At 56.9% G+C, this 22,343-nt stretch overlaps 8 protein-coding genes across 8 annotated transcripts; 3 read left to right on the top strand and 5 right to left on the bottom strand.

The window, feature by feature from the left end:
• Nucleotides 1-313: 313 nt before the first annotated feature.
• On the top strand, nt 314-2,160 carry DAK-1 (Dihydroxyacetone kinase; the record flags this gene model as incomplete). Its single annotated transcript, XM_036640220.1, has 2 exons — nt 314-797; nt 857-2,160. The coding sequence occupies 2 exons, from the start codon at nt 314-316 to the stop codon at nt 2,158-2,160; spliced, it is 1,788 nt and encodes a 595-aa protein (XP_036494168.1).
• A 332-nt stretch (nt 2,161-2,492) lies between these two features.
• On the bottom strand, nt 2,493-4,933 carry CGCS363_v008370 (Interferon-induced GTP-binding protein Mx; the record flags this gene model as incomplete). The annotated part of the gene is made up of 5 exons (XM_036640219.1): nt 2,493-3,212; nt 3,348-3,638; nt 3,716-4,354; nt 4,407-4,511; nt 4,565-4,933. The coding sequence occupies 5 exons, from the start codon at nt 4,931-4,933 to the stop codon at nt 2,493-2,495; spliced, it is 2,124 nt and encodes a 707-aa protein (XP_036494610.1).
• A 710-nt stretch (nt 4,934-5,643) lies between these two features.
• CGCS363_v008369 (uncharacterized protein) lies at nt 5,644-10,642 on the bottom strand (the record flags this gene model as incomplete). Its single annotated transcript, XM_036640218.1, has 3 exons — nt 5,644-6,299; nt 6,353-8,667; nt 10,191-10,642. 3 exons carry the CDS (start codon nt 10,640-10,642, stop codon nt 5,644-5,646), a joined length of 3,423 nt encoding a protein of 1,140 aa, XP_036494846.1.
• A 2,896-nt stretch (nt 10,643-13,538) lies between these two features.
• On the top strand, nt 13,539-15,138 carry CGCS363_v008368 (uncharacterized protein; the record flags this gene model as incomplete). Its single annotated transcript, XM_036640217.1, has 2 exons — nt 13,539-13,562; nt 13,624-15,138. 2 exons carry the CDS (start codon nt 13,539-13,541, stop codon nt 15,136-15,138), a joined length of 1,539 nt encoding a protein of 512 aa, XP_036494847.1.
• A 131-nt stretch (nt 15,139-15,269) lies between these two features.
• kdm8 (Lysine-specific demethylase 8) lies at nt 15,270-16,661 on the bottom strand (the record flags this gene model as incomplete). Its single annotated transcript, XM_036640216.1, has 1 exon — nt 15,270-16,661. One exon carries the CDS (start codon nt 16,659-16,661, stop codon nt 15,270-15,272), a length of 1,392 nt encoding a protein of 463 aa, XP_036494009.1.
• Nucleotides 16,662-17,041: 380 nt separating this feature from the next.
• On the bottom strand, nt 17,042-19,202 carry mdv1 (Mitochondrial division protein 1; the record flags this gene model as incomplete). The annotated part of the gene is made up of 4 exons (XM_036640215.1): nt 17,042-17,317; nt 17,365-18,377; nt 18,426-19,035; nt 19,128-19,202. The coding sequence occupies 4 exons, from the start codon at nt 19,200-19,202 to the stop codon at nt 17,042-17,044; spliced, it is 1,974 nt and encodes a 657-aa protein (XP_036494011.1).
• Nucleotides 19,203-20,205: 1,003 nt separating this feature from the next.
• Nucleotides 20,206-21,068, top strand: ARO7 (Chorismate mutase; the record flags this gene model as incomplete). The annotated part of the gene is made up of 2 exons (XM_036640214.1): nt 20,206-20,276; nt 20,339-21,068. 2 exons carry the CDS (start codon nt 20,206-20,208, stop codon nt 21,066-21,068), a joined length of 801 nt encoding a protein of 266 aa, XP_036495172.1.
• A 54-nt stretch (nt 21,069-21,122) lies between these two features.
• Nucleotides 21,123-22,021, bottom strand: BCP1 (the record flags this gene model as incomplete). Its single annotated transcript, XM_036640213.1, has 2 exons — nt 21,123-21,893; nt 21,941-22,021. 2 exons carry the CDS (start codon nt 22,019-22,021, stop codon nt 21,123-21,125), a joined length of 852 nt encoding a protein of 283 aa, XP_036495173.1.
• Between the last annotated feature and the right edge of the window lie 322 nt (nt 22,022-22,343).

The following is a 22,343-nucleotide window of genomic DNA, read 5'->3' as shown; positions in this document are numbered from 1 at the left end:
ATTACCCGCGGACTAAGCCATCCAAGCCGCGAACGCGGCGTTCCAGAGACGAACGGTCATGGCAATTCGCAAAGAAATGGCATGGCTCGAGGCGCGTTGAAGCCTTCGATGGATTGCTTCCCGATGGATCGTGGGATGGCAATGCGAGACCTCGCAACGATGACACGCACTTCGATATCCGCGCACAGCACCACTCGCACGCGCGCGCTCCTTATATCCAGGAGTTGCAGCCATCTCCGGCGAAAAGCGTAGAGCTGATTGCTTTTTTGGCCAATTCCTCTTTTCCTCGCAAAATATACCCCCTGTCGAAAAGATGGCGACCAAGCACTACTTCCCCGACACGGCGGCGAACACGCTCGTCCCGAGAGCGCTCCGTGCTCTCGTCTCGGCGAACCCTCACCTCGTCCTAAGCGAGGCCGAGCGCGTCGTCGCGAACGCCCAGAACGACCCTTCGGCGGTGAGCATCATCGGCGGAGGCGGCTCCGGTCACGAGCCAGCGTGGAGTGGGTTCGTCGGCGAGGGTCTTCTCTCGGCCGTCGCCTGCGGTGACATCTTCGCGTCGCCGAGCACGAAGCAGGTCCTCGAGGCCATGAGACTGGCGCCCTCGACCGCTGGTACGATTCTTCTCATCACAAACTACACCGGCGACCGCCTGCACTTTGGTCTTGCCGCCGAGAGGGCAAAGGCTGCTGGTCTTTCAGACAATGTCGTTGTTCTCCCCGCCACAGACGATGTTTCGATTGGAAGGAGTAGGAGCAGCAGGGTAGGCAGGAGAGGAATGCCGGGTCACATTTTCAGTAAGTTGCAAGAACTGAAGACGTCGAGGAAAAGACAGCATATTGACCAAGTCACACAGCCATGAAGATCCTGTCTGCGGCAGCGGCCGAAAAGTACTCCTTCGAGCGCTGCGTAGATATCGGCAGAGCAGTAAACGACCAGACCGTCTCAATAGGCTCCGCCCTGGACCACTGCCACGTCCCCGGCAGACAATTCCAGTCCCTCGCAGCCGACGCCTGCGCGCTCGGCGCCGGCATCCACAACGAGCCCGCACAGCAGCTGCTGACCCCCTTTCCGTCCGTCAAGGACCTCGTCGACAAGATGCTGAAGCTCGTCTGCGACCCCACAGACTCCGAGCGCGCGTTCGTAAAGTTCGAGACCGGCGACGAGGTCACGCTGCTCATCAACAACTACGGCGGCCTGTCGGTCCTCGAGCTCGGCGCGCTGACGGACGAGGTCCAGACGCAGCTGGCGGCGACGTGGAATATCACGCCCTGCCGTACGCTCACCGGCGCGTTCGAGACGTCGCTCAACGCCCCCGGATTCTCCATCTCGCTGGTCAACATCTCGGCCGCGGCTAGACAGTCGAGCACAGGAGCGGCGGAGTTGCTGGGCCTGCTCGACCGCAAGACCACGGCCGTCTCGTGGCCGAACATCATCATCCCCTCCGCCGACGCCAAGCAGGCCAACACCGTTGCGGTAAACCAAACCGACGCGAACGCCTCCTCAGCCAAGTCCGATGTCCAGATCAACGTCGACCCCGCCCTGCTCGAGAAGTCCATCAGGTCAGGCTGCGAGAGCGCCATCGCCGCCGAGCCGAAGCTGACGGAGTGGGACATGGTCATGGGCGACGGCGACTGCGGCGAGGCCGTCAAGGGCCTCTGCGAGTCGCTCCTCCGCAACCTCGACAACGGCGTCGCCAAGAGCGGCTCCCTGCTCTCCTTCCTCGAGTCCACCATCGGCGCGGTTGACGACATGGGCGGCACCCTTGGCGCCATCCTCGGCATCCTCCTGTCCGCGTACTCTTCATCTCTCAGAACAAACGCCGCAGCCGCCGGTACCGCCCCATCAGCTGCGCTATACTCCAAGTCTCTGGCCACGGCCGTCGAGGCGCTCAAGTCGCACACCCCGGCGAGGGAAGGCGACCGCACTGTCATGGACGTACTTATCCCGTTCACGGACAGCTTTGCTGCGACGGCTGACTTCGCCACTGCCGTCAAGGTCGCTGCTGAGAAGGCGGAGGCGACGAGGTATCTGAAGGCGAGGTTTGGCCGCGCGACGTACGTCGGCGACGCGGCTGGCCAGGAGTTGCCCGACCCTGGTGCGTGGGCTTTGTATGAGATGCTACACGGAATGGCCAAGGGTCTAGGTATTTCCATTTAGAGAATATAGAAATGACAAAATAAGAACTAATTTCCAATGCACTGGCCAAGGAAAGATCGGTTGCCTGAAGCAAGACTTTTTCCGTGTTCAAAGCAAGACATCGCGTTTCGCAGCAAATGGCTGTCTCTGTCAAGCTAATCATCATTGTTCACGTACACTATTGACCCAGGGTGTCTTCTTTCATCTTAATATCCCTTCACTTTCAGCCATACTCAAAGTCCGGCATCAGCAAATCCAGGTGTCCCTCCTCATCCTACCGCCCATCTTTGTACATTCTGCCAAATTAACACATCTTTTGCAGACATCGCGAAAACACGTACACCATCAACCGCTCATGAGGAACCATTCCTCAACTCCTCCGCCGCGGTTCTCAGAACTTCAATGTTTTGGGCAAGGTTCTCGCGCGCTTCTCTGGTGCTGGAATCTTCTCCCGCAATGAGTCGCAGCTGGCTGTCTTCGAGGCCCATGATAAGATCGGGGCAAAAGATCTGAAGAGGACCATCTTTGGCGTCGAGGAGAAAGTGAAAGACAACCTGTTGGCAGATGACATCCATAAAGCGCTTACGCGCAACCTTGTAGTAGCTGAACAGGATATCGTGAATGTCGACCCGGACCTGTTCGGCGTTCGACCGATCTTGGGTCAGCTTAGAAAGCATCTCTTCCGTAACCCACCACCCTGACTCCTGGGTATCATCCAGGCTGGACTCTTTGCTGCCGATGACCTTCTGGAGCGTTTGCTTGAGCCTCGAAGCCTGGGCTGCTTGGAGATTGCTGTTGAAGTAGTGGTTCAACGTGTAGGGCTGGCCGTTCAGCTCGACGTCAATGAGAAACTCGACATGGTTGATTGCACGTTGGTAAGCGGCTCTAAGCTTGTCTTTGAGAAGTCTGTTGAATATGTTGGTGCGGAAGATGACGTCAGGAAACTTCAGAGCAAGCAGCCGAGTGATGAACATGTGAACAAGCACAATCGCTCGGCTTGTATGTTGAAGAACCAGAGGCGCCCAGCTTCTGGCTTGCTCTCTGAAGACCTCGCCGAGGACAGAGCCACCAAACTGTTCTTTGCGTCAGCACCAAAGTCACATAAGAAAAGGGAATCTATAGATCATTCACAACGTCATAAGGCGGCAGTTGGGGCGACATATGCAATAGAGAAACAGGTAAGAACCACAAGAGAGTATCAAACTTACCGTTCCAAGCTCGGGTCCACGGGTTCTTCTGAAGGCGATCTCAATCTGTACCAGTAAAGAATCCTTACGAGGTTCAGGGCATCCGTAATTGAGCTCTCTCAAGATACCATGCAAATCCTGCATAATGCCTTCCATCTCGCTTCCTTGACAGGATTCGAGTATTTGTAAGACAGGAGGGGTTCCGGAGATTCGCTGTCGCTGCGTTCCCTCAAAAAGTCTGGTATGGCCGCGTTTCTCAAAGGTGTCGTTGAAGGTCTCCTGAAGAGCGACGACGTTGGTAATCAGTCGGAGCTGTTGGTTGTTGTCGAATATCTCCATCCCGCTGTAATGGCCATCCCGCTGTAATGGCCATCCCGGGCTCGACGGACAACGTCCTGGAAGTCTGAGCTCAGCTGTCCCAAATATCGCCGCTGACTCTCAGGCCTGTCTCTCGGTGGGCCCATCGCCTCCAATGCCTTGCTCGTGGTCCAGAGCTGACGCTCGACTTCAACCGCAACATTCTTGAATTCCTTCTTTGAGACATCCCGCAGGAGATGGCGAAGGCGAAGACTCAAGCATTCGACGCCGACTCTCTTGGTGCATCGAAGTCTCGCCCAGGGCGATACAGAGAAGAACGCCTTTTCAGAGGAGTTTCTTTCTCCCAATGTCGACTTGTTGTCGTCTGAACCGCGATTCTTCACGACGCAGTATCCGAGACGCAGTGGGAATCGCTTTCCTTCAACGAGCTCGCAGACAATTTGTTGCGTTGCTCGCTCGGTTGCAAGGTCAGGCTTTGTGAGAACACCCATCGTCCGGATGCCCTCAGGGTCGAATGCTTGTGCCATGGTGAGGATCTCTTGAGTGGCGATGTCGACATTGCAGGGGACTACAGCCAGAATAATGGTTCTCGGGCTTTTCATATAGCTTTGGACCATGTTCTTGACCAAGACGATGTCCTCGTCCGTGGTCCGCCCAGAGGTCGCCGTTCTGAAGATGCCAGGCACATCAATTACGGTCAGATGGTTTTGCTGTATGGAGATTCAGTCTTGCTCGTGAGTTTCCAGAGATAAAAACACTCACATTAGGCCCACTGATCTCGATTTTCAGCGTGTCTTCTGCGAAAGTTGCTGTTCCATCGCCAAAGCCGGAAACGGCTTTCTCTCGGATTCCCATAACCTTGTTTGCCTGTGTTCGAGAGTGTCAGAAAATCCCACAACTGATGCTGTCGTGACACGTACCTCACTCAAGGCATTGGCCAGGTTCACTTTGCTCTTGCCGGTCGAGCATCGAAAACCCAAGAATTTCTCCTTCCGGGCGTTGCTGGAGTTTGCGGCAGGAATGATGCTGATGACCACATTCTCGAAGTCATCACGGCGGCAGGTGATCTGTGTCGCGTATCTTGTGCAGAGCTCTGGCGCACGAGGGAAGGCGAAGCCCGTGACGCTTTCGAGAACGGAGCTCTTACCAGACGACTGGTCGCCGACGACGACAAGCTGCGGCAGCGCTACATGGTCTGCCACGCCAATCTCGCGCAGTCGGTCGATGGTACGCGCGTACCCGTCATCTCCGAGGGAGGTCATGGGTGCAGGCTGGTTGCTGCCTGTCATGGTGGCAGCTCCCTGTCCCTTGGCTCAAGACGTATGTGACTGACTGGGTGGTGGACGCAGGGAAGTGTCCAATCGAAGGCGAGACTGCATTGTTGAATGTTGAAAGAACGATGAATACTGGAGCAGGAAGCAGTTGATGAAATTGAAAAGAGGAGAAAGGGCAGATTTGGGAGGACAAGTCCAGGGGAGAGAGGTGTTGTGTCTAGACAACCTGCCTTGCCTGCTACTGGGTTAATCAAGGATCGTTTCGCACATGGTGGTTAGGTGTAAACAGCAAAATCTGCAGGTAGGTGCTGGCTCAAATGAGAAGAGGAAGGCAGGGCTAAGGAGCCTGGCCCCGTATTAACCTTTGCTACTTCCTCTCTAAAAAGTCTTGATAACTTGAGGCAGGAGCAGGCCGGCCGCGGAAGGCACTTTCAACCTAGAGTGCATGAGGAAGGAACCTAAAGAAAGAAAGTAGGACTGACGTGACTGCTGTCTGGCTGTGAGTTCAATCGAGCGCGGAAGGTCAGCCAGTATCATATAAAGATAATGCAGATGATGAGTGATGAGACGAATTGGATTCGCAGCAGATGCTATCCCAGTCAAGCCCTGTTTGCTCGTTGGCGGCGCTAATGAATATGCTACAATAATAACAAAAAAGAATAACACGGTGTGTAGTGTCGGTACCTGACTTGCTGCACTTTTGCCTCCCGTTCCTGGGTATTTCCTCAGCCGGCTGTGGTCTTCTTCTTGTCCATGACCCCCTTCAACACCTTCAACTTCTCCTCCGTGACTTTGATCGCTTCCTCAATCTCCCTCTCATCCATGCGATCTTCTCTTACCCTCTCCTCTACCGTGATGGGCTCCATCGCTCTCTTGCGTGTCGAGATGTTGGGGTCATTTAACCTCTCCAATCCGACACGCTCCTCAAGCCACTCCCACAGCTCACTCTCCTCACGCCTCCACATCTCATCGTACGCGGCGAGGCGGTCGGGATAGCCGTACATGCGCATGTCGCTCGACGGTTGTCTGCCTGGCAGCCCCAAGCCGAACCAAGTAGCCACCAAAAGTCCAACCAGGAGGCCGTACATCATGTTGCCTGTTATAAGCGGCTTGACGATATCGAGGATCGGCTCCAGGATGCTACGGACGGGCTCCAACGGTCCCCAATCCTTCTTGGGAACATTCTTCGGACGGACTTGCTCGTCTTCGACATCTGTCGATGAGCCTGTAGCCTTGCCCTTCTTACCCCGCTTCTTGCCCTTGGCAGCACCACCTGCTGCACCTCCAGCGCGAGCCTTCGACGAAACGGCCGACTTCAGACTGGCAAAGAGATCTTTGCAGTAAGCGGTCTGACCTTCGTTCGCACCCTTCTCAATTGGGCCTGACGTTTGTTAGCTGAGCACTCGTAATTTCAGACTTTCTCTTGAGACTTACCCTTCAACCAACTCTTGCCCGTCCATTCGATGGTGCAGTTGGTCTGGACTCGGGTGGAGTTGTTCTCAGCCCAAGACAGGCAATACTTCGTCTTGACACTGAAAATGTTGCCGCTAGGGACGTCGGGTGTTTGAGTGACAACGTTCAGGTTGATCGACTTCTCAAAATCCAGACTCTCCAAGGTCTCAGTGACAAGACACTTGGTTTGCCTCGGACCAATAGCTCCGTTCAAAGGCTTGATGTAACTGAAGAAGCGTGACTTGTTCTCCAGCGTCAGACCCTTCTTGTCCTCCATCGTCAGCTCAGTGCACTTGGCCTCAACGGTGAGCCACTTGGACATCCAAGTGACCGATGCCGGACCGAAGAGCAGGTTGTACACCTTGCCGATGGGCGCGGGAATGACATCATCACCAACAACCTTCTCATAATGCGTGCCTGAGTCTCCGCAGTCCGTCGGCGCATGAGTGGCTGGGCCAGGGAAGTCATCGTTGGTGCTGGGTACACCCACAGCGTCCTTAACGACATCGGAAAGCGCGCCATTAGCACCGCCTGCACCTGACACCTTCCGTGAGACGGTCTTCTCTGTCTCGGGTTCGGGATTCATGTCTGTTGGCTGTGTTACTTCCTGGAGGTCTTCGTTGTCGTCGTCTTCATCGTAGACGTCGTCGTCGTCGCCTGACTCGCTGTCTTCCTCGCTTGCGTCGGACAGACTCGCGTCTTCTACTTCCGGGGCCACTACATCCGCGTCAACCTTCTCCGTTTTATCACCGCCAGTACCCTCCAGCTGCACTCCGTTCAAAGAGCTCTTCAGGGTCGGGTGACCAAGTTTCCAGATGTTGACAATTAGGTCGTAGGTGGAGTCTCTACTTGTGAAACTAGCAAAGATGTGTTTCGCATGCAAGGTCGATATCATGAGTCCGTTCTTGAAAACTAGGGCCGTGCTCCGCTTCTCGACGCTTACGATCTCGTCAAAGCTCATGACGAGAGTGGTCGACCAACCGAGGATGTTGCTGCTGAAGCACAGGTGACCTTCGGATACGTATAGACGGCCGTGCGCCAAAATCTCGCGCTGCAAGGCACAGCTGTAATCTTCTATGAGGTAATCGTCATCGGGCACGCTTTTGAACAGTGCGTGGAAATCGCGGTTGCGCTTCTTGCTTGCGACGGCGAATCCGGTGAGTTTCGGGACGCTTGCGTTGGCTTGAGGATGAGCGAGAGACGCGTTAGCCGCAGCAATGGCAGCGCCAATTGTAGTTGCCGTACCTCCAGACACGGCGGAACTTCCCCGTTTACGATGGCGTCCAATGGCGCTTCGAATGCTTCCACTCCGTTGAATTCCCGAATTCCTGTCTTCATTGATGCTGCTCGATGGCGGCGTGCGGTCGCCGCCGCTTCCCGGATCGTGCAAGGATTGGGGTCTCGTAGAGGGCTGTCGGCCGTCGTCCGGTCCAAGGTCTCGGGTCGCAGCTACGTAAGCCGCATCGGTGGGAGCTGATTCGGATCTAGAGCGCGAATCGGTTGTGTCGGGGAACTTCGACGTGACGGGCGTACCGGCGACGCTTCCTGTATCTGTTATTCCTAGTTGGCTGAGGCTCAGCTCGCCAGACCCCATGGTCTTGACGGCGGGTTCCTTCTCCATGGCTGATCCTGTGAGGGACGGCAGGGGAGGTTCGACCTCGGGATGGTCTTCGATCTTGATGTCGGGGGGTCTCTGAGTCGTCTTATTCTTAGGAGGAGTTGGCCCGATGCCTGTGTTCTGTACTGCGCTGCTAAGTTGGGTCGCAGCGTTCTGCGCGGCTGAGAATACCGAGGAAAAAAAGCCGCCTCCTGGAGCGGGGGTGCCTGGATTGCTGGCCGAGTTTACGTCGGGGATGGGTGTCAAAGGAGCGTTTGTGATGTTGGAGAGCTTGCTAGGCCCAATACTACCAGAGTTTGATCTGCCCCTACGATGAGCAATCATGTTACCCTGGGCGGAGCCACCATTCGTGTTGCCTGAGGCGGTCGCAGCTGCATCAACGGCGGGCTGCGGACCGGGCCCCGGTGAGGAGTGTGCGGAAGGAGCGCTGCGGTCGGTCGGGGTCGGCGGCGTGTTGACGATGACGGGAGTGCCCTTCTCGGGTTGGGGCGGGGTCGAGGGGACGTTGGTGTCGATCTTGACAGAGTTGTTCGTGGAAGCTCTGGAGCGGCGTCGCTCAGGAGAGTGAGATGTCGTCGTTACACGGGAGGATGCATTCGTCTTGTTTGCGGGAGTTGGTTGTGGCGCTTGTACTATCGGCAAAGGTGGGACGGGTGGCGCGTCGGTGAAGTCAAAGGACCTTGTAGTGGTGGTGAGGTCAGATGTTGAAGCTGCAGCTCGGCCTCGGTAGGCTACTCCGCGTCCAATGTCTCGGTCGGTGTCAGTGTCGTCACCGCCCGCACTCCTCTCGGGACTAGTGGTGGCACTTGGAGTCTTTTTTGACTTGAAAACTCCCCTAAGGCGGCCGACGGGTGAAGGTGACCGTGTTGTGTTTTTCTTGGGGGGCACAAGACTGGTAAAGCTGCGTTTGGAGCGCAGGGACGAATCTGTGGATTCGGCCGATTGCGTCCGCTTGGCTGAGTTGTTGGATGTGGATCGCGCCGAGGCGATCTCTGACAGTTGTTCGTCCAGTATCTGCGCTTGGGGTTCAGGCAAGTGAGTTGCCTGAACGATCGGGGAAGAAGTTGTCAAGTAACCTATTTGCGAAGGATGCGTCGAGATAGCATTTGGGCGGGAGGATCTAGCGAAGGGGGGGAAGAGAAGTTTAAGTTAGTTGGGTGCAATCATGGACGAGGAGCCTCGATCGAGGTGAGATGCGAGGTAAAGTAATAGATGGAGGCAGCAGTTAAGATGCGAAACGGAGGAGGCAGGAGAAACATGGACGGCCCTGTGTCCGCCCCTCGCTTGAAAAGGAAATGGAACACTCGTCAGGAACACAGCGATTTGCTGAGACTGGACTGGCCTGGCCTGGTACACACACCTCACCTCACTTGCTGGTGCTGGTGCTGGTGCTGGTGCTGGTGCACTCGGTGCTGTGTGCTGATGGGACCCCCAGGCAGCGTCATACGGCGATTGCCGCAGAGAGTGGATGAGGAGCTGAGACCAAGCTCCAGCCATGCTCCAGTCCAGCAATGGAAAAGGGCGCGGCGGCGGCGGCCAGCCCCAACCCCGGGCCAGTCAGACTGTCAAGGCCGGGATGCGCCCCCCAACCTGCCGACTGATCGCTCCCTGAATGCTCTCCCCTCATCACTCCCACTCTCCCACTCTCCTCCCCTGCCATTCCCCTAAAAGCTTAGGGGGGGACATGGACTGGGGGCAGGAGTGAAAGCGAGGGAACGCGAGGAGAGGAGGCCAGGCCGCGCCGCGCCGTTAGTAGGTTCATCCAGCAGAGCGGAACAGCGTAGCAATCCGCCTCGTCACTCGATGGAGCCTCCCACGACGACTTTTTTTTAAATGCGCCACGCGAGAGACGTGGCCTTGCCAGGCAGATGAAATGCGGCATCAGTGCGTCCGGATGCAGATGCAAAAGGGTCCGGTGCAGAACAGCACATGAAGCTGCCGCAGCGCACGGAGTTGCATCAGACAGACAGGGAAGGGGGAATTGGATATTAGGATTGGAGATTGGAGATTGGAGATGGGCATTGGGGGACTGAGAGAGGGAGAAAGAGGATAAGAACGACAAGGAGGAGGGAATAAGCAATTAGATGCGCAGACAAGCAACGGCTGCCAAGAGTGAGACCCGAGATCTGGAGACTTGACACTCGTGAAGAAACTCGCAAAGAAGCAAGCAAGCAACGGGACAGAAACAGACACACTACTCACTTCTCCTCGGGTGTCTCGAGGGACAACATGCTGGCGTCGTCGCGGGCGTAGTTGGTGCTGGCACCGCTGGGACTGGGTTCGTAGTCGCGATCGTAGCTGTGTCTGTAGTCGCGGTCTGGGTCGGGAATGCCTGTCGAGCCGTCTCTTGCGAGGCTGTCCGTGTCATGCCCGTGGTCGTGGACGTAGGAGCCGCTGTCGCGTCTATGGGACGACTGGCTGACGTCGTCGTCGTAATAGTCGTCTTTTAGTGGTGGTGCCGCCGAGAGTGCTGAGAGCGAACTTGTGTCTGCTGGGGCCGTGACATCCTCTCCCTTAACTCCCAGCAGCAGTTGCGCCGTAGCTGCTGCTGCGTCTTCCTCTCGCGCTTCCTGCTTCCTGCGCCGGCGCTTGGCTGCGATGGATTTTGGTAGCAATTTCGACAACGCCCCTCCACTCTCCCCAGTGCTGTCCATCGTGGTTGGCTGGCTGGTCCGGCAGGCTGGATATCTGGGTCCTGATCCTCACTGCTCCTCCTCAGCTCCGGGTTCGTAAATACCGTAATGTCGTACTCTTTACGAGGGTTTGCGGGTTCGGTCCAGAGACTCCAGCACAGGCAGGCAGGTCCCGAGGTTGGCAGTTGACAGGCTGTCAGGAGCAATACGCGCACCGGACCCGACAAGTGGGCTCGAAGATCATGCTCTGAGGCGACAGGGAAATAAAGGTATTTCAACGAAATTAAGGTCGATGTGGTAGGGGTTCGGGTTGTCCTGTTTGGTGTTTGAAGTGTTTGATTCGAGGTTGTCGTTTCGATGTGATGTTGCAGTGCAAGGAAGGCGGCGATTAGTGCAAGGTACGGGTGAGGCAGAGCAGAGCTGTTCAGGTTTCCGGCCGAGAAGGTTCCTGATCCATGGATCGAATTCTGGATCTCGAGTTCCTAAAAAGAAGCAACGGGCGGCTTCATCTATGAATGACCTTGGAAGAGACCCGGGCAAATTCGTTCAAATGCAAGGCAGTGGCCCAGACGGTCGACCGGTCCCACCTTGTATGCTCGCTTGCGACCTGCCCAGTCTAGACGTGGACGCTGCAGCAGACCACCTCGAGGTATTACGGTACGGCTACAATGGAAGCTTGGCCAACCCAAGCCGGAGCGCTCTCTCCTTGCGCGAGCGTCATCGTCACCGAAGGCGAAGGCAAATGCCTCGTACGGGCGGGCTGGGCCGGGGTAAACGGCCCCTACCTTACGGGAGAATCGCCTTGGCCCAAAGTGGGAGGAGCAGCTTAAGTGGTCACCGTCTGGAGGCAGGTACAAGTCCCTGTTAGTGGGTCACAATTCCTACGACCTCCATGTATTCTACAGAGACGGACATCTGCATGTTATTGTGCCACAATGCCGTTGCACCCGGCGGAATCATGTCGATTGTTATTCGCCGTCCGATCTGGTGTTCTGCTGGTGCATCTGGGTGCACTCCAACCTGCATTGGTCCATTATTACGAGCGGCCTGGACTCCTGAAGAATTGGGAATCTGGGGCCGTCGACCGCCACTTCAATGTTGCGATGGGTCCCTCAGGTGGTAATATTCCTTCCTCCACCCAGCCAGACCAAGTTGATGCTGCTATTTTTGTTTTTAATAGCTTCTTTTCGCTTGCTTGGGTCATCCAGAATGCGAGTGCGGCTGCGCAGATTCCACCATCTTGGTAGCATTTCTCCCTCGCACTCGCTTGGCTAGATCCTCTAGAGTCGGATCTCTCGAGGAGCGCCGCTTTCTCACCCCCTTAACAAGATCATGTACCGCCTCCGTCTTGGCCTGGATCGCATCTCACCTCATTCGCGAACTCCATTCTATCCGAGTGCGCTCGCATCCCACCTGCATGGTCTGCCGATTTACCCTAATTAGTGGACAGGCCGGAATGTTAGGTCGGGTATTCGTACAAGTAGGTGGCAGCACGCTGTCACACTGATATCTCGCGGAGCATCATCCTCGTCGTCCTAGGTTCCCATCAATAATTCAACGACGGCCATCCGCGGCTCACGGCAGCCTCGGGGCGATGCACCCAACGCTCATCCCACCTCGCCACGTTATCCCTCGTCCCTCCTGTCGATAATGGTCGATGTATGCAAGTCTGGCAGATGGAAAATCCCAAGAGGGTTTCGATGGCTGGCCCGATCGGGGCCTGCTGTGGCCGCTGGGTTCCCCGTTTGGATCACCTGCTGGCTAAGGAACCCATAACGACGTCAGGGGCTCTGCAGGTTGCGAATAGTGTCTTGGGGAGGCCACTGCGACTCTTGTGATAGGCCAGATCCTCCTGTGACAAGACAGACAGGACGCCGCGCCCCCGGGCATTGGACAATGTTAGAATCCTTCCATCCTCCGTCGCCCGGCGAGGCGCATGGCATGTACCTGTCTCTGCCATGTCTCTGGCTAAACTCAGAGGCACGCGACTGCCGTCACTTCAGAGGCTCTTACGCTGGGCTGATTCAAAGTCAGCCACATTTGTTTTCCCCGATGTTCAGCCCGTTGCGTCAAGTGGTGGCACAGGCATATCTCAGGGTTTGACTTTGAATGCTTTGCTGGCCAAGAAGCAAGCAGAACAGTCGACAGATGTCAATTGAGAACATATTGAACCGAGGCAGTGGTACGCATAACGACGTCTTCGCTGTCAAACTACGAACCCCGGAAGCGCCGGCCTAGCAGTGGAAAATTGACGGCCTCTCTTAGCTTCAGCATGGCTTTTCGGCTAACAGTCATAATTTGATTCAAAACTGCATCATGAAAATGTCACCAGCAGAATTGACTCTGGACTTGCTGGTGACGTGGGAAGGGTGAACCTTGCTGCTCGTCATAGGTTGGCAGCGACCTGCCCTGCTTACGTACTGTACCAGTTGCGCTCAGGTACTTTCCCTTGACCGACCGCTCCAGGCCCCCCATTGTGGCCACACGGCAATGACTTGCCGCTCCTGCACGCAGCACTCGCAGCACTGAGCAGGGCCACTTCCACCAGTCCATTCAGTGCAGTGCACCTGTTGGGGTTTCCACCGCGAGAAAGAACAAGCGGGGAGGGAACAGGTGGAAGCTTCTTAGCGAAACTCTGGGGAAATCCTCCGTGACCGCAACCGCCAACCACCCAACATCCCAGCCCGCCGTCTGCTTGAACACCCACCGAGCAGTAGTGCTATCCCGCCATCGGCACCTCCACCGAACGACCTCCCTGCCACCGTTTTAGATGCTCCGTGGCGGGCGCGTGACCTCCGGATCTTAGAGTCCCGTGTATGCGACGCTACGAGAAAAGTATTCACACAAGCCCGATCGAAACGTTTGCCCGTCATCCCAAGAACCGCAATCGGCAACCCACATCGTCGCGGCTCCAATCATGGACGAGTCGCCGCTGGTCAAGGTAGCCTCATTCCCTTCGCATCATAATGTCTCTCCATGAACTGTCCTAACATGATATATAGGCGCATGACCATGCCAAAGCCGCCTCCAACGCGACGCACCAGTCCGAGACTACGGTCGCAATCAACGAACATGCCCTCGCCGCGGGAGAATTCGCAAACGCCGCTCGTTCCACAGCCAGCCTCGAAGCGCTGCGCACCCTGAGGCTGCTGGAACAACACCACAAACATCTCTCTGAGCTCCTCAAGATCCCCCTCGACCGCCGCACGAGCCAGGCCTCCAATATCGACACCATCGACGAGAAGGCAGAGTCGCAGGCCTCCGAGACGACCAGCATCTCCGCCTCGGACGATGCGCCAACCAAGTCAGAGACCGCCGGCAACCCGGCCGCGGCGGCCAAGCACCCTCCGTCCCTGACGCAGCCTCGTCGCTACCCCAGTCGCGAGATGACCTCGTCCATCGCGAGCAACCTCGCTTCGGCGCGCGGTATCAGGGGCGGCAGGAACCGCAGCCAGCCTATTCCGCCCAGCGTTACGAACGACCAGGCGCCGGGCAACATGGAGGGGCAGGTGAGGCGTGAGGGTTCGAGGGCCAAGATGCAGAATGTCTTGGACCAGTCAGGAAAGCCAGCTTGGATACCGCCGACGCACGCCGAACCGCAGCGCCAGGAGCCCAAGAAGACGGAGGAGGTCGCTTCTCCAGCCAGCGACGACGGATACTCGCGCTTCTACAATACCTTTGGCAGCATCATCAACCGTCTCTCGGCCCCCTTGGCCTTTGCCGGCCTGCCCTTGATCTCCGAAGAGTCTCCCGCCCCTGAACCAGTCGAAGTCCCCGAGCCAGCGCCCGTCAAGCGCAACAGACTCAAATCGCCAGCGACCACGGCCGAACCCGACCTCTCAAAGATCTACTCCCGTAACACCCTGCGCGCCCTCTCCGCAAATAACCCCAACGACTCCTTCTACGTTGTCCCCACGAGCGGCCACACGGTCTCCTACGCCAACATTCTCAACTTTGCCGACAAGGAAAAGCGTCGCATGGAAGCCTCCCTCCACGGCGTCGGCAGCCTTATCGAAGACGACGAGGACGATTTCGTCGATGCCCGCGAGACCCCTTCCGCCCCGGTCTCCCCCGGTGCGAAGCGCCGAGGCGGCAGGACCCGCTCCGAACGCGACCGGGCCGAGGAACATCGCCTCGAAAACGAGTGGCTGAAAGACACGCTCGACAAGCTCAGCAAGCGCCTCCACGCCTTCGAGGCTAGTGCTCAGAGCTCCAGTATGGCTCTGGCGGAGAGCATGCGCCTGCGTCCGCCCGCATCGCCATCGGGACTCGGCGGGGCTGGCAGCGGCGCAAGTGACGCGGTGTTGCGAGCACGTAACAAGGATCTCGAAGAGCAGCTCGCGCTCGCGATAGAGCGCATGGAAGCCCTGGAAAAGGAGAACAAGACGATGGCCCGCACGTTGGAGAAGTATCGCGACAAATGGGACAAGCTCAAGGCGGGCGCGAAGGCAAGGCGGCAGGCGCAGGGTTCGGCTGAAGTCGCCGCTCAAGAGGCGGAGGAGACGGGCGGTAGCTAAAGGCGCGGTATCTTTCATGAACTTCTTGATTTTGAACGGCAGCGAAAAATAGGATCGACAGCGTTGTTGTACATAGCGTTTATGCTGGGGTATCTACCTCGACACTTTGAATTTTAACATCAAACAAATCCTCACCCTTCTGCCTCAACGTGATTTCCGTTCCACCAGAAACTCACACTAAAACTCACACTCAGACTCCTCACATAATGCCACCACCCCATCGGCATATACAACACATCCCCCTTCTCAAGCACGCAGTCCCAGTGCCGCAGCCCCCGGAACTCCTCCAGCTCAATCGCGTCCCGCCCCTCCGCGTCCTCGTCCCACCCCTCCACGGCGCCAACGTCAAACCCGCTCGTGTTCGACATGTCCACCTCCTCCTCCCCGCGCGGACACAGCGCCTCGGAGTCGTGCGGCGCGTACAGCCGCAGGTACTTGGCCCCGACGACCTGGCAGAGCAGGTTATGGTACCCGTCCGTGTGCAGCGGCGTGATCGTCCCCGGCGGGCCGAACCACGCGTTCACCAGCGGCAGATCCAGCTCCGGCTTGTTCTTTGAGTGGTCGAGCGGGTGCGGCGGCGGGGCGGTGAAGCAGTGGTCCGGCGTGAGGATGTCGTTCTGCAGGTGCGGGAGCTGCGTGAAGAGCTCGTGCTGCGCGAGATACGTCGTCTTCCCGTTCTCGCCGGTGATCCGCCTCAGTAATTCTTTGAACGGGATGAGCTCCTGTGTCCATCCCTCGTCGACGTAGCTCCGTCCGACCTCCACGGGAACCAGCCGCCGCCCGCCGCAAGTCCTGCTCATCAGGTACGCGGGGCTGTCCCATGGCCGGCTCGACAAGGCGGGCCACTCCGTCAGCAGCCCCTTCAGCACCAGCGGCTCCGGCCCGAGGTCCCCCGCCGAGTCAAGGTACCGCTGGAACCTCGCCATGGACATCCCCTCCACGACCTTAATCGGCCTCGTCACAGGCGGCGTGAAGGTCCTCGTAGTCGGGAACGTCTCTGGCAACGACGTAGCCTGCGTCGGGGCATCGAGATACGAAAGCAATTCCTCGATAACCTTCCGTCCCCTCCTCCTCCCCGCGCCGCCAGCGAGAATGAGAGCCTTATCCAGCACCCCGACCAGCTCATCCAGCAGCTCTTCCTTTCCCGCATCGTCGCTTGCTGCGCCCGTCGTGACTAGGACGACAAACTTCATCAGGCTCAGCTCCGTATACAGCACCCTCCAACAAAACGGCAACTCCGCATACACAAAGTCGTAGAACCGCTTATATGTCCTCCCGAGCTCCTCGTCAAGCAGGCGGGTCATCTCCGCCGTTTCCTCTTCAGCGGGCAAGCCTGCCAGGGCCAGCGTGCGGCGCGCAAGCTCGCTGTACCGCGTGAAAAGATCTTCGGTGAGAGCGTGTACGCCGTCTGCCTTCAACGTCTCGTCGTCACCTGCGGCAAACTCCTCAGGCCGGGAGGACGCCATCTCGAGGGCTAGGTCTGTGCATTCTTTGATGAGGGCAGGGTTGCTGAGGGTGTTCATATTTCTGGGGCCGACGAAGCCATTCAATAAGCGGATGAAGGTTATAATGCCTTGCTCGTTGTGAAAAGTGAGTTTGTGGATGAGAAGCAGCGTATGATGTGAGTGTGTTGATGGTGAGATGTAACGGGTTTGAGTTGCGCCAAGCGGGTCCGTCTGAAGAAGGTGCTGGTGAGCTCGTGCCAGATGGGACGAACTGTCAGCCAACGGCATTACACCCCTCAACCCATCGACCAAAACATCAAGGAGAATTGGTTATGCAAAAGTCAATTGAAACGTAATTCATGCGACTTTCGGTCTTACACATCATCACAAGCTTCGTAAATGCCGTATCTCGTTGTATTGCGTTGATTCGCTCTGTACTGAAAGGGGTTCTGTATACTCTAACATGTCCATACTCCTACAATACCGTCTTGACGGCCCTCGACCAGGTACCCGTCCTTAACACGTACACGTTCTACAACGGCAGGCGTCTTGTTGTCGTCTGCTTCCGCAATGCCGGCGCCGCATTCCCACTGCCGGCCCTCTACCTTATCGTACACTTTCACGACGTCCTCGCCAGCCGCGCTGACGATCCTCCTCTCGTCAAACATCATGCTGGTGACTGCGTTATCGTATGCATACGCGTCGTAGATGGATCCTGTACGGAGATCCCATATCTGGTCTGGTTAGCCAGGTTCTCTTTTGCAACCATGGAAGAACTTACTCTAATGCTTCGGTCCATGCTACCGGTAACAAGGTGAACGTCGTCGAATTGCAAGCATGTCACCGGGCCGGTGTGTCCCACCAAGCTTCGGTGGACCTGGCCGCTTCGCAGATCCCATAGACGAACCATGCCATCGGCGGTACCACACGCCAGAGCTGTCTCAAACACTTGCAAAGCCCCAATAAAGTGGGCCGTCTGCGCCGGCGCTCTACTCGTTTGCCTCCAAGAGCTGTCGCTGCCAAAGTTGGCAGAAGCCTGAGCCGCTGCCCACATAACATCGAGAGTTTGCACGCAACGACCGTTTTCAAGATCCCACTGCCGCAGAGTTTTGTCTGCTGAACCGGAGACAAGGATATCGTTTCTGAAGTGAAGGGCCGTAATTTCGTCAACATGTGATTGCAGGGTGTAAAGAGGACAATCCCTCATGCTTCCCGCAGGAGGTTCAACCGGGCTGTCGTCGGGGTTCTCAAATGCGATTCCATCTTCATCATCGTCGAATTGGCTGCCGTGAGGGTCGTAGTGAGCCTTGCTAAGATCCCACAGACGAATTGTAGCGTCCATTCCACCGGTCACCAAGAAGTTGTCTTCGACCTGCAGCGTTCTTACGGATGCAGTGTGACCCTCTAGCAAACCGATGCAGCGTCCCGCGTTGAGATCCCAAACCTTTATCGAGTCGTCCATAGCCGAGGTAACCATAGTTCCAAAGGGTGCGTCAAAGTCGAGAGCCGTAATAGTGTCCTGGTGGGCGCGAATCTCCCTGATGGCGGTGCCCGGTTCAAAATGCTCGTGCAATATCGGCATAGATTTTCGACGAACAACCTTCTTCTTCTGTTTTGATGCCGGGGTGTTGGATGCGGACGGTAGCTTCTCGTAGACGGATTGCGACATGAAACCGGACTCATCCTGATCGCCGGCAAGGTCCTCCTCAGTCTTTGTAGGTGTGTTGATAGCAATTGATTCCGCTTCGTCGAAGAGCTCTTGCGCTTCTTCTAATCGAGCTTCGGTGTCCATAACTGTGACGGGTTAGCTGAAGACCATAAGCTGTCCGCGATTCCACCTACGGTCGTGTTCCAGCATTGTCTCTTCCTGCTCCAGATTCGCTAGCCTATCCAGAATAATCCGTCGCATGCCGTGCAAGTTCGCAATCTTGTTGTCAATGTCACGAATCTCGCTGCTAGCCATGTTCTTACGAACACCCAGCATTTCGAGCTCGTGCATCATCGACGCCTTGTCCTTTTTCAGATTTTGCAGCTCCTGGGGTGTGCCGGGGGTATGTGCCGTCTCGTCCAGCAACTTCCTGCCCCTCGAAACCCGCCTCCGGTGCTTCCTGCCCTCTTCCGTCAATTCGGGGAAGCTAGCTTTGAAGCCCTGGAACAGAGAAAAGGAGTTGTCGCCCTCGGGAATGTTGGCCAGGAGCTCATCGGGAAGGTACGTCAAAGCGCGGTGCTGGATCTCCGTCTTGGAGAGCTTTGAGCGCACCAAGTCGGTCGGGGTGGTCTTCGCCATCGAGAACATGCTGCGCTGGACATTTGGGCGGCGCAGCTGTTTGTGGACCTCGGCAAGGGCGCCATGGTAATGGCCGTGGCCGTTGCCACTCTGCTCGGAAAGAGGGCCGATCAAATGGCTCGCGGTGGTGGTGACCTTGCGCCCGAATGCTTCTATGCCACGGGTCTGAGGGGGATTATTATCAGCACTGGATCAGGCCACGATACCGGCCAAGTCGATGCCGCCGGGGGGTCACGCGAGTGGCAAGCGTGACTTACAGACAGGACCGACTGGTCGTCTCCGGCATCGTCGTTGAAGCCATACTGGTCGTTATCCTTATCCGAGGCGGCCATGCGTACGTATTCTCCGGGTCAATACGCGCGACAATGGTGGCACAAGGGGGATGAGGTCGAGGTCGGAGGGAGAGGAGAAATGGTGTAGGTTGCAGAGTTGTGGAAACAGCTCCGGGTCGGTGGTGGTTTTCGACAAGGTCAAGTTTTGTTGTCTCGGTCAAGAATCGACTACGTATCCACACACCAGACAAGATCCCGGCAATGACCCGGTTGGGGTCGGTTGTGACCGTCCCAGGCCCAGTTGTGTGTGTCCAGTGCGTGTGCGCCCGCGAATGACGAAGGCGCTAAAACCCGAGGAGCTCCCTGCACGTAGCAGGTGCACCTCTCCCGTCTCTGGTGCGGTGCGGCGTGCCCCCTCAGCTGGATGGACCTGGGCCAGTTCCAAGGCCAGCCAGCAGGTCACCTCAAGGTCGGGTGGACACTCCGACTTCTGGGCGGGCTTCCGACGTGGCTCCATGCCTCCAATCCGCTAAGCTGCTTTTCCATTAGCGACCACAAGGCTCGAAAACACGCTCAAGACGCTGAAGGTAGCAGCGCCCGCACTTTTGGTCCTTGGAGCGGCGTGGATGGTCCGGGCTTTCTTCCAGCGACCGGACGGGACCTCCTGAGCAGTGAACAGCGAGCAGCTGCTGGAATTGACATGTCGCAGGGGGTCCTGATTGGTGCCCGCCGGAAGCGACCCCTGTGCCTGTGCTGCAGGTCCTTTTTCCCGTCAACGAGATTGGCACAGCCTTGTTCGCTCTGAAGGCAGTGCTGAGATGAGATCTTTTTTTTTTTTTTTTTTTTTTTTTTCTCAGTTGGCACCTTTCCCCTTTGGCGCCGGCGTCATCGGCCTTGGCTCCTCTTCAAGCAAATCTTACCCCAAGATTTTGTGACTCGACGATAACCAGTCCGGATGCGTTTCTCTCACCAGCCAGACCCCCAACCGCCAATTTTGCGCCAGAACAATCCTCACGGCCCGGTCTACAATATCTCTTCTGGTTTCCAGTCAATTGACGACGAGATGGACTCCCTTATCGACTTATCGGACCCCTCCAAGGCGCTGGACCTGTCCCGCATCCGGTACCAGTTGATGTATGTCAACCCCAAACTCCCCGACAAACAATATCTATGGCAACAACTGACAATGTACCCAGCCGTCTTGAGGACACCATCACCTTCCACCTCATCGAACGAGCCCAATTCGCCCTCAACAAGACCATCTACGTCCCCGGCGCATTGGATATCCCCAACAGCGAGCTGAGCTTCATGGACTGGTACCTGCGCGAGCAGGAGAAGCTGCAGTCCATCATCCGCCGCTACGAGTCCCCCGACGAGTACCCCTTCTTTCCGGAGGCCCTCCAAAAGCAGATCCTCAAGCCCCTGCACTACCCGCGCATCCTGCATCCCAACGACGTCAACGTCAACGACAAGATCAAGAAGTTCTATGTGGATACCTTCCTCCCCGCACTCTGCCCCGATTTCGGCCGAGAGGACCGCGGCGAGTCCCAGGAGAACTACGGCTCCTCGGCAACCTGCGATATTGCCTGCCTGCAGGCCCTGTCGCGCAGGATACACTTTGGAAAGTTTGTCGCCGAGAGCAAGTTCCAGTCGGAACCGGAAAAGTACACCGCGCTTATCAAGGCCGAGGACCGCGACGGCATCGGCGCCGCCATCACCAACGCCGCTGTTGAGAAGAAGGTCCTCGAGCGCCTGCGCCTCAAGTGCCTCACCTACGGCACCGACCCGTCCATCGGCGCGGGTCCCGAGAACCAGGCCAAGATTGACGCCGACTCCGTGGTCGCCCTGTACAAGGATTTCGTGATACCCCTGACCAAGGAAGTTGAGGTAGAGTACCTGATGCAAAGACTAGAGCCGGTAGAGTAGACTTTTAAAATGGAATGCTTGAAATGATTCATGACTTTTATTTATATCCCCCCTCTATTGGCCGGGGTTCATGTACTTCTCTACCGCCTGGACCGCGCCCTCCCACTTGCTCGCCTCGATCAGGATCATGTAACCGTGCGACTTGACGCCCATCTCCTGGAATGCGCGCTTACTATCCGCGACGGCCTGGTCGTCGTTGGTGTAAGAAAAGGAGCCGTGTGCCGTCGCGTGCTTCACGAAAACCTCGTCCTCGGGGTGGAAGTGCCACATGGCGGCGTCTGCCTTGGCCTTCTTGCCCTTCCTCTCCGTCTCGGTCAGTGTTGACTCAATCTCCTGGTACGTCTTGGAGAGGATCAGGTAGTGCGTGAACTCGTACGGCTCCTTGTCCTCGACGGCAGCCTCAATCTCGTCGACGAGCATGCGGTACATCGGTGGGGCGATCTCGGAAGGCATGTTGATGAGTCTCTCGCCGAGAATCAGGCCGACTTGAGCGCCGCCGTTGATGAGGTTGGGGATAGGGGCCAGGGCCTCATTCGTCTGCGCCTTCTGAATAAGGTACTTGGCCAGGTCGGCCATCTCAGGCTTCTGGCTGTGCTCCTTGATGTTGAGCGCCGTGATGAGAGCGTAGGCGTCGTTCTCCTTGCTGTCGACCTTGACGGTTGAGCCGATGGTGGGTTGCGACAGGATCAGATCGGCGAGGCCAGAGATGTTGAAGAGCGTCGCATCGACGTCGAGGAGTTGGCGCAACAGGGTCTTGGTGCCGTGGAAGTCGACCTCTGGGTCGAAGTTGAACCACTCGAAATCGACGTTGACGACGTCAAAGTCCTGATTTTGTGAGCTTCATTTTAAGGAGAAAAGATGAGGTCTCCCACCTCATCGTCGGAGGAGTCCTCGTCCATTCTGTCGGCGACATCGTCGGCGGGCTTCTCCTCTCTTTCTCTCTTCTTGCCCATTTTGAAAACCTGTGTCAAACTGCTGAGCGTTGGAGGGATATGCTCGGTGGATTGAGGCCGCGGTCTTAGACTTGGCGCAAATGTACTTGGAGCTGATGAGTGTGAGAACGCCACTGGCACCCAGATGCCCAGACCTGGTCGGTGAAGATGAAATTTTTGGTGGGGGTGCCCCTCACTAAGCCCTTTTGGGATAAAAGCAGCTCTTATCGATAACAACTTCCTTGGTATTGAGTAGTGCTTCATTTTCTGTTGTTTGATCTGAATGAGAATCGATTCGCTCATATGCAAGTTACCACAGCGCCCGCCATTCATTGGGGCGATG

This window comes from Colletotrichum siamense (genome assembly GCF_013390195.1).
Source record: "Colletotrichum siamense strain Cg363 chromosome Unknown KSG_Cg363_contig05, whole genome shotgun sequence".
NCBI lineage: Eukaryota > Fungi > Ascomycota > Sordariomycetes > Glomerellales > Glomerellaceae > Colletotrichum > Colletotrichum siamense.
This window is presented reverse-complemented; position numbering and strand designations above follow the sequence as displayed.